The sequence below is a fragment of the Ascaphus truei genome, chromosome 4, assembly GCF_040206685.1.
Source record: "Ascaphus truei isolate aAscTru1 chromosome 4, aAscTru1.hap1, whole genome shotgun sequence".
Classification (NCBI taxonomy): domain Eukaryota; kingdom Metazoa; phylum Chordata; class Amphibia; order Anura; family Ascaphidae; genus Ascaphus; species Ascaphus truei.
In genome coordinates, this window is record NC_134486.1 from 285744098 (window position 1) to 285757859 (window position 13762).

At 42.7% G+C, this 13762-nt stretch overlaps 1 protein-coding gene across 2 annotated transcripts in view; it reads left to right on the plus strand.

Moving 5' to 3' along the window:
* Positions 1-5750: 5750 nt before the first annotated feature.
* SOBP (sine oculis binding protein homolog) overlaps positions 5751-13762 on the plus strand; it is a 131330-nt gene continuing 123318 nt past the window's right edge. The window contains exon 1 of one of the 2 annotated variants that reach the window (XM_075597560.1): positions 5751-6261. In XM_075597560.1, coding sequence (XP_075453675.1) covers positions 6166-6261 — 96 coding nt within the window. In that variant the 5' untranslated portion in view covers positions 5751-6165. Of the gene's footprint in view, positions 6262-6451; positions 6606-13762 lie in introns of those variants that run through there. The other variant, XM_075597562.1, reaches the window with a different exon arrangement.

A 13762-nucleotide genomic window follows, 5' to 3' on the forward strand; every position in this document is an offset into this window, starting at 1 on the left:
TATATATATATATATATATACACAGAGAGAGAGATATATATATATATATACACACACACATGATGAACCAATATACAAATAAATGTAGAAGGGTTATCAAACATGCTGTACTCAAAATAACAATTCTCCATAAAGACACACTACAATAAAAATAATTTCCTTTTATAATCCTAACTGAACTTACAATCACAATCATCAAATGCCAATCAAATACCTCTAATGCCAATCAACACATTGCATTTACATTGTATATATGATGCATACAATCTATGCAGCATATATATTCTGCAAATGAATGTTAACAATAACATTGCAAGCAAAATACAAATACCTCCAAACAAGTATACTATTTTATCCAATCCAGTAAACATAAATCAATTACCATTCATTAATGACATCCCTAAACAATTTACATTCCATCCCTAACAATTAAACAATTAAAAAATTCAAGCCTTTAACATAACAATTTAGCCTGAGAAAAAATATATGTACCAACAAGAGTACAAAATTAAAAACCAAGGCTAACCCTTACCTCAAGAACACCATACAATATCAACAATTACATCTATCTAATTTTAAAATACTTTAAACACACAATAAAGCATAGCAGCATAGACAAATTAATTTAAAACACATCAAATCAAGCTTTTAAAACAACATCATTTCTTACCCTGTATGTATATATCTCTCTAGACATACATACATACTGTACATACATACAGTGGCAAGAAATTATATACCACAAAAAAAAAATACACATGTTAAAAAAGCTTTTAAAAAAAATTAACAAGTTAAATAAAATACATTTCTTTAGTTCACTTACCATTACTTGCCCCCACCGACTCCCGTTGAACTGGTTACTCACGTACAAAACCACCAGGCACAGGAACCCATAAAATAAAAAACAAACATTAAACTAAAAATCCAAATCAATCCGCGGGTCTACTATTTGTAATCCATCTTCATCTGTATTTTTCTTTCTTCTATCTTCTTCCGGGGTCTTCTTCCCGTCTTCGGCCACGCCCTGGTCTTCTTCTTCTGTAGGAGGTCCTTCCTCCTAGGCGACTGGCTTCAAAATGAGATGATATAGGCTTTTAAAGGCCTATGACGTCACATTTTCGTCATGGTTCCCACGGCCCTGATTGGGCCGTGAAAACCATGTGTTTTGGCCGAGAAAAAAAAAAATGATGACGTCACTTAAAGACAATGAAAGCACAGCCAATCAGAATGGCTTTGCTTCAATTGCCTTTAAGATGACGTCATGAAAAGAAACATGGCCGGCCTCACATGGTACGGTAGCCAATCAGAGCGTGGGAACTCAATCCCTACTCTGATTGGCTCTAGTATACCATGTGACAGAGGCTTGGGGGAGAACGGATGTGACGTCATTGAAAGCCTGTCACAATTTTATATATTCATACAGGGTAAGAAATGAGGTTGTTTTAAAAGCTTGATTTGATATGTTTTAAATTAATTTGTCTATGCTGCTATGCTTTATTGTGTGTTTAAAGTATTTTAAAATTAGATAGATGTAATTGTTGATATTGAATGGTGTTCTTGAGGTCAGGGTTAGCCTTGGTTTTCAATTTTGTATTCTTGTTGGTACATATATTTTTTCTCAGGCTAAATTGTTATGTTAAAGGCTTGAATTTTTTAATTGTTTAATTGTTAGGGATGGAATGTAAATTGTTTAGGGATGTCATTAATGAATGGTAATTGATTTATGTTTACTGGATTGGATAAAATAGTATACTTGTTTGGAGGTATTTGTATTTTGCTTGCAATGTAAATGTAAATTCAGTTAGGATTATTAAAGGAAATTAATTTTATTGTAGTGTGTCTGTATGGAGAAGTGTTATTTGGAGTACAGCATGTTTTTGTTAACCCTTCTACATTTATTTGTATATTGGTTCATCATGTGTGTGTGTATATATATATCTCTCTCTCTCTCTGTATATATATATATATATGTATATATATATATATATATATATATATATATATATATATATATATATATATATGTATATATATATATATATATATATATATATATATATATATATATATAGTTGCATGATGAAGCCACTGTACAAATTCATGGGTGAAAGGTGGGTATCGGGCCAGTGTGGCTTAACCCCTTAATTACCTTTGCGGTTATTATCCGATAAGGTGTTTAAGGGGTTAATTGATATCTGAATGTAATTGCAATGTATTGGCTTTGTTTTGGCTATGTATTTTGTGGGCAAGACAAGGATGTTGCTGGCGATGGAGACTTCTTATTGATGAGGTCAGTAGTACTTTATTTATTTGAATATGCTAGTTAATGTTTTTAATAATGGGCAAATAATCTATTATCCCTATCTGGATAATAGATATTTTGCACATTATTGTACTGTAGGTGTTGGGGGGGGGGGGGGTGTATGTATTGAATGTATAGGCCAGGTTTATTTGTTTTACATTCAGGGTTTGTTCCGTGGTTCTGCGTGGGACCTCTGGAGACCACCTGCGGGTCTCTCACGGGTATCAGGCTGGTGGTTCCATGGGTGACACATGCGGGGATGAAGCGGTGGCCTCACATCTGTGGGGGCACCGCGGACCCGTAGTCTGCGGGGATGAAGTGGTGGCCTCACATCTGTGGGGGCACCGCCGACCCATAGGTGCGGGGATGAAGCGGTGGTCCCACTTCTGTGGGGGCACCACGGACCCGTAGTGAGCACTCGTGAGTTCCCCAGACCCCCGTGGGAACCACCCGAGGCCCCGCAGACACCTGTGGGTCTGACCCGGGGCTCCCAGACATCCTTGGGCCTACCGTGGGGACCCAATTGTGGCCCACGGTGACCCAAGGAGACCACCTGGGGGCCATGGCACTTGGCGGGACCCACCAGCAGGCCTCCAGAACCTGTTTGAAAAGGGCTGCTGGTATCCTGTAGGTCTGTCAGGTGCTCCGCCAGCCCACCGGGGACTCACGTGGGGCTGTGTTATGAACCCTGTTTGTAAAAGGATAAATCTTGTATTTATGGGGGGGCACAGGGGGTGGGTAATTATTTAATAAATATAATGATGTTTATTGTGGGTCTGTGTATTGTTTTTATTGTGGGTACTGGGGGTGGAGGGGGGGGGTTCCCCAACGGTATGTGGGTAGGCCTCCCTTGTGGGTAGTGGGTGAGGGTGGTTAGGCCTCACGGGCTGGGCGGTTAGTGTGGGAGGGTATGTAGGCGTCCCGAGTGGTGGTTGAGGGTGGGTTAACCCCTTAATGACTGTAGCGGTTAATAACCGCTATGGTGATTAACGGGTTAGAGGACATTACTTTGGATGTTTTCATTCTTGTGTCTGTTTTGCAGCAGCGGAGGGGGCCATGGGCAGGATGAAGAGGAGGATGGCCTTCATCGTGGCAGCCGGACATGGGTGGTGAGTACTATATGTATTTAATGTATTTATTGCTGTTTATGTATTTAAAATGGGCACATTCACTATTATCCCTTTGTGGATAATAGTAATTGTGGCCATTACTATACTGTATGTGTTAAGGAGGGGGGGGGGTATTTCTTTATAAGTATGTATGTGTTTAGACATTAATTTGGGGGGGCACATAATTGGTACTGGCTGGCCTATAGTATCATTGCTGTGCATATATGTGTATGTTAGGGATTATAGGGGTTATATATATATTTATTTATATAGAGATATTTATTTATTTATTTATATTTATTTATTTATTGTGGGGCTGGTGTGTGTGATTATTTTTTATTGTGGGTAGTGGGGGTGGGTGAAGTGGGTATTAGCCCCAACGGTGGTTGTTTAGGGCTTGCGGGGGGGGGGGGGTAGCAGGAGGGCTTAACCCCTTCATGACCGTAGCGGTATTAACTGCTACGGTCGTGAAGGGGTTAAGTGCACCCGCACCCCCCCAACCCGCAAGCCCAAAACAAACAACAAGGGCCAAATACCCCCTTCACCCATCGCCGCTACCCATAATAAACATGGCACGGTGGGTTAACCCCTTCATTGCCTTAGCGGTTAGCTGCTAAGGTAATGAAGTGGGCTGTAAATGCATTTTTCCTGCCTCGGATGCATGCCGGGGGGCTCCGGTGCTGGTATCAGCTCCGGAGACCCCCGGCATCAGTCACAGGCAGGAAAAAGGGCTGATTTTTTCTAAGTGTCGCCCTTGCCGATGCTTCTCCTCCACCAAGTTGCCAACTTTAGTTGGCGGTAATGAAATGGGCTGTAAATGCATTTTTCCTGCCTCGGATGCATGCCGGGGGGCTCCGGTGCTGGTATCAGCTCCGGAGACCCCCGGCATCAGTCACAGGCAGGAAAAAGGGCTGATTTTTTCTAAGTGTCGCCCTTGCCGATGCTTCTCCTCCACCAAGTTGCCAACTTTAGTTGGCGGGCTGGATTCCCGATAAACTCTCCAGCTGATCGGGGCTACCTGAATTCAGCCGGGTTCAAAAAGTGCCGATAAGTGGCTTATCGGCAGCCGGATGCCGATAATTTTTTATCGGGAAGAAAAGTTGCCGATAATTCCCACTTATCGGCGCTTACTGAATCGGGAGGGCAAAAAATGGCGAAAAAATGCCGAAAAAGCCTTATCGGCGCTTACTGCATGAGGCCCTTAGTCACTAAAGCACTCTAAAATCGCTACATTATTTTGTGGATATTTATCTCTAGTCACTCTGCACCTTTAATGTCTCATTGCAAAAGCAACTGCCAGCTTGACAGGGACATGTGCCCTTTCCTTGCCATCCCCCCCTCCATACTAGTACAAGGCAGTCAAGCATAAGCACTGAGCAGCACCCTGGACACTGCTTTATTTTTATCATCACTCTGACACCTTGAGCGCGTTGTCCATGACTGGGGGAGCTTGGTATGCTCAGCACGTCTCCCCATCATCACTCCCTGCCCTGTATCCAGCTGTCACACCGGCACAGAGAGCAGCGGGGGCCCTTTATCTCGCCCATTGGGATCTGTGATACCGACCCGCAGGTGAATACTCCAATGTGTGTACAAGGGCTGGTGCCAGGAAGTGGAGGCGATTGTTTTAAAATTAAAATAAATAAATAAAAATAAACCTTAGCACTAACATATTTGAGACCCCCCCCCTAACCTGCAAATGTCTTTGTGCATTTCCTGTGTGCTCTGTCACAAGGGCGGTGGGCCATGCACCTGCACAGGCACTGATGTGCTGGAGGTTAGATGTGCGCTGATTTGCATAGATCAGTAAGTGTCACTGACTCCCCGGTGTGCACAGAACCGCAGACAGAGGATCCTTCCTAACCTTGCGTACCTGTCATAAGGGGGGCGGGGAGGGGGGCGACTCTGTATGCCGATAAGGGCGGGCACAAGGAAGCAAACATGGGCTTTAATAAGTGAAACCCCCTTAATTCCAGTTTCTGCTCGTCTACAAAGTCATTAAAAACTCACAATGCAACGAGCCAGCTGTCTCTTTTGTTTGCCTATCATTTTGTGTGTCTAGGGGCTGTTTACATAGCTTTAGTTATTCACCCACCTTCCAGATGTGCCTACCCTCCTTGCACAGGGTACCAGCCACCCCTACATTGACTGTGCTGTCCCTATAGAGAGAGAGCGAGAGCCTGACTATTGGCAAGTGTATGAGATGAGATGTAAGGAAGAGCCTGCATTATACTAGACTCCCTCCCCATCTCCCAGATGTGTCCAGCACTGAAGACATCCTCCGGATCAGCGTGAGTAGGAGGAGGCTGTGAATAACATTTTGGCAGGGAGCTCCTCCTCTCTTCTCCCAGCCTGGGAGGGACTATCCCTCTGTGCTGTTCCACACAAGGAGCTTTCTCTCTCTCTCCTCCCTCTCTCTCACTTACAGTCACACAAACATACACACAGACCTACATCACCACACACCTACACACACACACACACAAAGCAACAAGCAGCAAGCCCAGGACTAATGCAGACAGAGCCAGAGGCAGAAGATGGCTGAACTGACAGCAGGGCACCCACAGCCCAGCAGACTGGCACCCCCAGCTCTCCCTACAGAGCTCCCTCCTCACACAATCCCTGACGTCTTTCACCTCTAAATAGAGGGGGGGAATAGCCACTTCACTCTCCTGCCTCCCCCAAACACCAGCACCACTCTTCTTCACCACCTAATTCCAGCAGCCATTTCATCAGCACAAACCAGACAAAAAAATGGCAGAAATGGAGAAAGAGGGGAGACCCCCAGAAAATAAAAGAAGCAGGAAGACTGCTCACCCAGTGAAAAGGGAAATCAACGAGGAGATGAAGGTAAGGTGCTGCTGTGGGAGAGGGGGGGACATTGCATTTATTTCTTTTGCGTTGTGTCTGGGCAGGAAAATTCAATGGTACAAAAAAAAAAAAAAAAAAAAAAAAGGACCTCTTGTCATTTTCTGTAGGATGCACTAAATGTTTCGGCTCCGCCTCCTAGGCTGAAAACAGAGACGAATTCACAGTCTGCAGCTCTGTGAATTGACCAGCTCTGATTTTATTTAACTGTAAGTGACACACACTGCTCTGATGATGACCCATTCCTATTGACAATAGTGTGTGAGCTGATTGCTGTCCATTTAGAGACTTCATATCCACCAAGACTGGCAAGACGTCTCTGAATTGTAAGCAGTCCTCTCTCTCTCTCTCTCTCTCTCTCTCTCTCCTCTCTCTCAATCTCTCTCTCTCACATTGTCCAAGTGAGATCCCATCACTGGAGCTGAGCATTATTCTTTATTTGGCATTTCTTATCATTGTTATTTGTTAGCATTTTGCCTGTTTTCCTTTTTTCTTAGTTGCATGCTGCTTTCTCCACCTGACAACCCCCGCTAACAGTAATGGGTCGGAGTGGCTTTTTTTGTGTTAAGTAGCTCAGGGAATCCCTAGTAGTCCAGAGGTGCTCCAGTGGTTCTTCTGGAGACTGGGATGCCAGATGTTCAATTGGAGCAGTTGCACAAGAGCCCTTGAGACCCTTTCTCCCTTCCTATCTGGGGGCACTTCCCAGCTCTTTGTGGCTTAACAATAAATCCTCAATGGTATCAGAAATACTTACTAGCAAAATAATTAACATCAATGTACTTTTGTTTAAAAAAATCAAATGTTCAAGTTAGAGGTTAGAGACTGCCTATTTGTCTTTCTAAGATTGTCACTGATATATATATATATATATATATATATATATATATATATATTTTCTGTGCTTCTTGTGGACATTGGAGACCATTCATGAGCACGTGAAGAACTAGTTGCCTATACAGGCTCTCTTGTTAGATATGGTGTACAGTATCAATGACAGGCCTATTTGTGTATGTAGACAGAGTATATATTATAAAGAAGTCAGGATACCATCCTTTTCTTGTTGCTCTGCTAAGTTGACTTGGAGGCTGGTGCTTGAGTTTGTAGCTTTCCTTTTCTCTCCTGATTTTGAAAAGTGGATCAAACATCAAGAACTGTTTCCAGAAAAGAATGAACTTTCTCATAGTGTTCACAAATGTGGCAATATGCCCTGGAAATCAGTGACATAAGGGGTTCTTCTGATTTACAGTGCTCAGACAGCCTGCTTTCTAAAAAGGACAGGCTTGGGAGGATGTGGCATGGGCTTTCTTGGGGGGATGTGGCAAGGTCTGTTTTATTTTTCTCATCACTTCAATTTAAGTATTAATTGTAATGGTTAATTGTAGCCCCATGCAGTTTCCTGAGCTGCTCAAATCTATCACATAGTCATTTGCTGCTTTAAACCATCACTTAATGTGATCTATATGGATTGCAGCTTTTAACATAGGTTCTAGAATTACAAATTAGCTAATTTTAATCAAAACATGTGAAATGTTATCCTGGCTGGATATAAAGGCTGACTGTGCTGGATCCTCTGGGTTTGTTTTGTTTATTTTGGCTGCAGGCACACTCAGTGGTTTGGGAGATAGTTGTTCTTCATAGCAGATGTTTGTCTGAACTGGTGGGGAAGAAACAAAAACAACATTGTGTGAGGGGGAAATTACACAATTTTTTTTAAACTGATGCTTTGGTATTAAGGGCTAAGCTTAAACAGTGGCTCAGAGAGTCCCCCCGTCCCCCCCATTCTACTGTTGCTGGTTGCTACGAAGAATCTATTCAAACTATAGGTTTTTAACTCCAGTAGTAATTCATGGGAACATTCAGACACAGGTATCCTTGGAAATGGCAACAAAAATAATGGTCGATGTTTCCTGCGAGTTGTCTAAAACTTGTTCCCAACAGGAATCACTGCTTTTCTTAAACTGTGCAATACAATTAGGGGTTACTTAAAATTGTTTCCTTGATAGACACACATCTCACAGGATTGTTCCATTTCTAAATAATCATGTGTATTTTGTTTTGACAAAATGTGTAAGTAGGCACAATCTCCATATGCTCATATTTTCTTTTCCATGGCTGGCAGAATACAGTAACAGCGAGCTGGAAACAGTGTCAATTGAGTTTGCTACAAAATGTCAAGGGGTACACAATGTGCTCTTGTGTAGGTTCATATCTGCAATGTTCAAACAGCCTGGCTATGTTCCCCTTCATCTGAACAGCTTTCATCTGGACTGGTGTAAAATAAACCCTGGTAAGTAATCACTGCAGAGCAGAAAGAAAGGAATGTATACAGCCATAGACGGGCCTAAGCTGTAAAAACTGTAACCTGAGCACTGGCAACAGATCGGGTATCAAGGCTTTAAGGTAGGGGAAATGAAAGAAATGAAGGAGAAGGAAACACGAGAGTGGGAATGGAAAAGTCAGCTTGGAAAGTGAAGGGGTAGGAGGAGGCCCCCCTCGGGGAAATTTGGCCCAGGGATTAGGGAATTTTATCATGGTGTACAGTGACCTACTCATGTTTCAAACCACATTGGATTGAATTGCCTCTCTCTGCAAACAGAAGAAAAAGAACTGGTGTGCAAGCAGTTCCCCCCCCTCCCGCCTCCCGCAGCAATAATAAAAAAAAAAGGCCATTGCATGTGTCAAAAGGGCCTGTTTAACCCCTCCGTGGGCTCCCTGGCAGTGAATGGGTTAAGGTATGGCAAGGCCAAGTCTATGAATGGGCAACAGAATTGTAGTCTCTCTAGATGAGGAGTGGCCAACCCCAGTCCTCAAGGGCCACCAACAGGTCAGGTTTTAAGGATATCCCTGCTTCAGCACAGGTGGCCCAATCAGTGGCTCAGTTGTTGACTGAGCCTCCTGTGCTGAAGCAGGTAATGCTTAAACCCTTACCTGCTGGTGGTCATTGAGGACTGGAGTTGGCCACCACAGCTCTAGACTGTAACCTACAGTACATTGTACACAGGGATTCCCTTTCCTGTTCTGCCTGGTGATCATATCCCTGTACACTAGTACACTGTCATATCTGTCAAAGTCACAGCACCCAGATTTCAGGATCCTGTCTCCAAAAGATTGCATTTTGGCGCTCAAAAAAAGTTGCAAGAGTGAGTGTCCACTGAAGTTCCTGACACCATTGATGCTGATGGCTTAGACTGTTTTCCAATGCATGAGTGAGACTCCCCCTGTAAGACAGACATGCCTCCAGCATTCTCATTTATATTGCGTGTGGCATGGTGTGTATGAATCTGCACATAGCTGTAGCCCTGTTTAGGATAATTCACTGCAACTACTGTATATTATGATCTCACAACAGAGCTTTTTCTCTAACCTGTGTGACAGCGCGCATTTATTATGCAGCTTATGAATGCAAAGTAACCGCTGCCTGAGAACTCACCCCCTATTTTACATCTGTAATAATACTTTTCAATCCCAGCGCAGTATGGTTGGAAGCGAACACTTGTGGCCGTTTCATGATACCAGATATTATGTTTCATTTTTGTTATCGTTGGTATAATGTACATGACAGTTGTAACAAATGTAAATTTGATACAATACAACACTGTGTACAAAAAGTACATGACTCTGCATAGTTTCTGCATATTATATTTCAATGCAGAAACACTGGAAAGGACTGTGTGCCTTACCCTGACCTTTATCACATTTCTCTCTCTCTGACTCTCTCGGGCATCGTTTGCACCTTATTTGCTTCCCATGCTATTATTAATGGTACAGTAAGTCATTAGAATGAGTAGAATTAGGAGAAACCAATAGTATTTTATGTTGATTCTCTTACAAAGCTGATTTAGTTGTTTATTTACTGCAGTTTATGAATAGATAATGCAGAACGCTGATGGAGCTGTGAAGGGTCTCAAACCTCTACAGCAGTATTTTTTAACCTTTTTTTGGTTAAGGAAGCCTATAATTATATTGTGAAATTCTGCAGAACCCAAACCCTGTCTAATAGCACGTCTGAGATAAGATGTAAGGAACCCCAATCCTCTCTAACAGCGCGTCTGAGATCAGATACATTGTAAGGAACCCCAACCCTCCCCAATAGCGTGTCTGAGATCAGATGTATTGCAAAGTACCCCAACCGTCTCTAATAGCACGTCTAAAATCAGATGCATTGCAAGGAACCCCAACCCTCTCTAATACTGTGTCTGAGATCAGATGTATTGTAAAAAACCTGAACCCTCTCTAATAGCGCATCTGAGATCAGATTTATTGTAAATTCTTCTGTATTTGGTATCATTTTCAAATGACCTGAAAATTGCAGAGAACCCTTTAGGGAAGCCCGGAGATACCCTGTTCAAAAACACTGTTCTACAGTAATCCAGTGCATGCTAAATTCATTAAATAACAAACATAAAATGATTTGGTTTCTGCAAAGCACCATGGTTGCAGAAAACAATATCTACTTAATGTTTTGTGAAAGGTGTTGCAAAAGGTATCAGAAAAGTAATAGAAGCGGAAATACTCAAGATGCACTAAGTAAATCACAAGAATCCTGCAGGGATGTGCGTTTTTATTTTGAATCTGATTCATAGGCGCAGAAGAGCCATTTTTAAATGTGCAGCCTGATTCTATAGTTGCTGCAACCTATGTTGCCTCCCATTACCTGTCCTAGAAACTCATGGTACACAAATGATGTAAATGCTAAGCGAGGCATGATCAGTAATGGTGAACAGAATTATTCAGAGAAAAAGCAAAGCGAGGCTCAGCAGTTGCATAGGCCCGGCACAGGTGTAGATTTATTGCAGGCTGTGAAACCTATCGATGAATCAACAGGAGAACTATTGAGATTTCATAAGTCTCTTTTCTAGTGTTCATGTGTATACGAGGAAGAGACATGAGGTTTTGAAAGCTTTGTACAAAGGGATATATATATATTTATATATTATCATCATCATCATCTTCAGCCCTTGTTGATCCACTGCTATATGAAGGCCTCCTAATGGTCTTCCAGGTACTGTGGTTGCAGCCTCTCTTCTCCATGTTGCACCAACACATTTCTGATTTCATCCTCCCATCTTACTTTTGTTTGTCGTCTTGGTCTTTTAATCTCTCTTGGAATCCAGTCGCGTACATCTTTGTCCAACGACGGTCATTTCTTCTTAGGACATATCCAGCTCACTGCCATTTTAATTTCTTTACCCAAAGTGCCAATAAAACTCACAAAAATACATGAAATCAAAAAGCTCCTGAAAAAGATATCTCCCTTTTCTTATTAGATATAATACTATAAACACGTAGGCCCATATCTACTGATTCTCTTGAATGGGCTGGAAGTTGTACTATGGTTTAGCACCCCGAGTAAATATGGCCATAATCCCACAGGCACAAAGGATGAAAGGCTACAGTAGGCAAGGGTATGTTGTACCACTCACTACCTTTTATTTAAATAGAGATAGTACAGAATAAATTAGTACTTCAGTATTAGATGATACCTTTTTTAATTGGAATAATAATTGATATTATAAGTAGTGTTACCAGGTGGCTTCTCTAACAATTCTGGACACAATGGTGAAAGGTGCGACGCGTTCGAGACACACACACACCGCTCACCACTCCATGCTGTTTCCTCCTCTCCTTGGCCCCACCCCCAGGGCTCCTGACACCTCCTCCTGATTGTCTGCTGCTGCATAATGCAGCCAATCTGGATGGAGGAAGCTGCCCATCTCCCTAGCAATAGCCCTGCTCTCTCCTTGCTCATGAAATCCCACGGCCCCCCAAGGCGGTCAGGTCACTGTGTCCAGAGAGGTAATACCGGGCACATACATGTCCAGCATTACCTATATTTTTTTAGTGGACAGTGTGTCTAAATACAGGACAGTTCAATACTGGACACCTGGCAACCCTACAAGCTTTTGAGAGTTCTCTTTCTTCCTCAGGTCAAATAATACTAATTTACAAAAAAAAAAAAATTCCATGAGTACAAAAATGTCAAAATCTAATATAAGATATACTGTAATACATAATGTATAAATATATACATTATGCATTACATATATTAATATATATATATATATATATATATATATAATCTAAACATAATTTATAATGAGATTAATGTCTAGGTCTTGAAAGAAAAATAAATTGAGAGATGTTTCAAAAATAATATCTTCATGTACTGTTCTTAAAAGATAAATATACCACAAAACGTTTACAAATTATGCTTTTGCCCCTTTTGTTAGAAGGTTAGTGCTCTTCTATATAGGGACACAGATCACTACTTCCACTAATGTTCCATCCCCATTGTTTCTCTGGCACCTATTCAGTATAACGGTCAGCAGTCTTCTCTTTACATGACAAGATCCATTCATGCATATGTAGCTACTGTATACAGCTACATCAGGAAATTATATTTATGAAAGACATAAGAGTGTGTGTGTGTGTGTGTGTGTGTGTATATATATATGTGTGTGTTACACAGTAGTTTAACTCATATAATGTTGATATCCTGTTTCACAAGTATGTCCTGCTTTTAAACCCCATCAACCCACCAATAATATTAATGTTTTATTCTGTAGTGTTAACAACCATGATTTGAAGAGGACAGGGTCAAAGAAAACACAGGACAGAGATTCACAGGAGACTGAGAGGGCAGAGAGTCACAGAAAACACACCTACCCACACACCAACAGGACAGTCACAGATAACACACACACCAACAGGACAGTCACAGATAACACATAAAGGGCCGGCCTTAGGCTTTGTGGGCCTAAGTCGGCATGCAGGAAGCGGGGCCCCTGCTGTAAAAAAGTTACTTACCTTGACGAGCGGCCCTCCTCCGGCAGCGTCGTGGCGTCACGGCGGCATGTGACATCACGTTGCCATGGCAACATGTTGTCATTTGATGTTGGTCGCCATGGCAATACAATGCTACAGGAGGCGGCCCACTCGAGAAAAGGTAAGACCCCTCTCACAAATTAGCAAAGAAAGGGGGACACACACAGAGACACACACACAGAGACACACACACACACAGAGACACACACACACACAGAGCCACACCTCTCAGCCGGTTCGGGGGCCCCCCACTCCCTCTTCCTGTCGGCACCGGGATCCAACTTCTGCCCTGCCGGAGAAGGGAGCTGGAGGAGGGAGCACGGGGCCACTGAAGGTGTGGGGCCCAAGGAGGCCACCTTGCTCGCCCTGCCCTAAGGCTGGCCCTGCGCCGGGAGCCGGGCTGGGACACACACCAACAGGACAGTCACAGAAAACACACACACATCAACAGGACAGTCACAGAAAACACACACACCAGCAGGACAGTCACAGAAAACAGACACAGATCAACAGGACAGTCACACAAACCAGACACAGATCAACAGGACAGTCACAGAAAACACACACACACCAACAGGGCAGTCACAGAAAACACACACACACATCAACAGGACAGTCACAGAAAACAGACACAGATCAACAGGACAATCACAGAAAA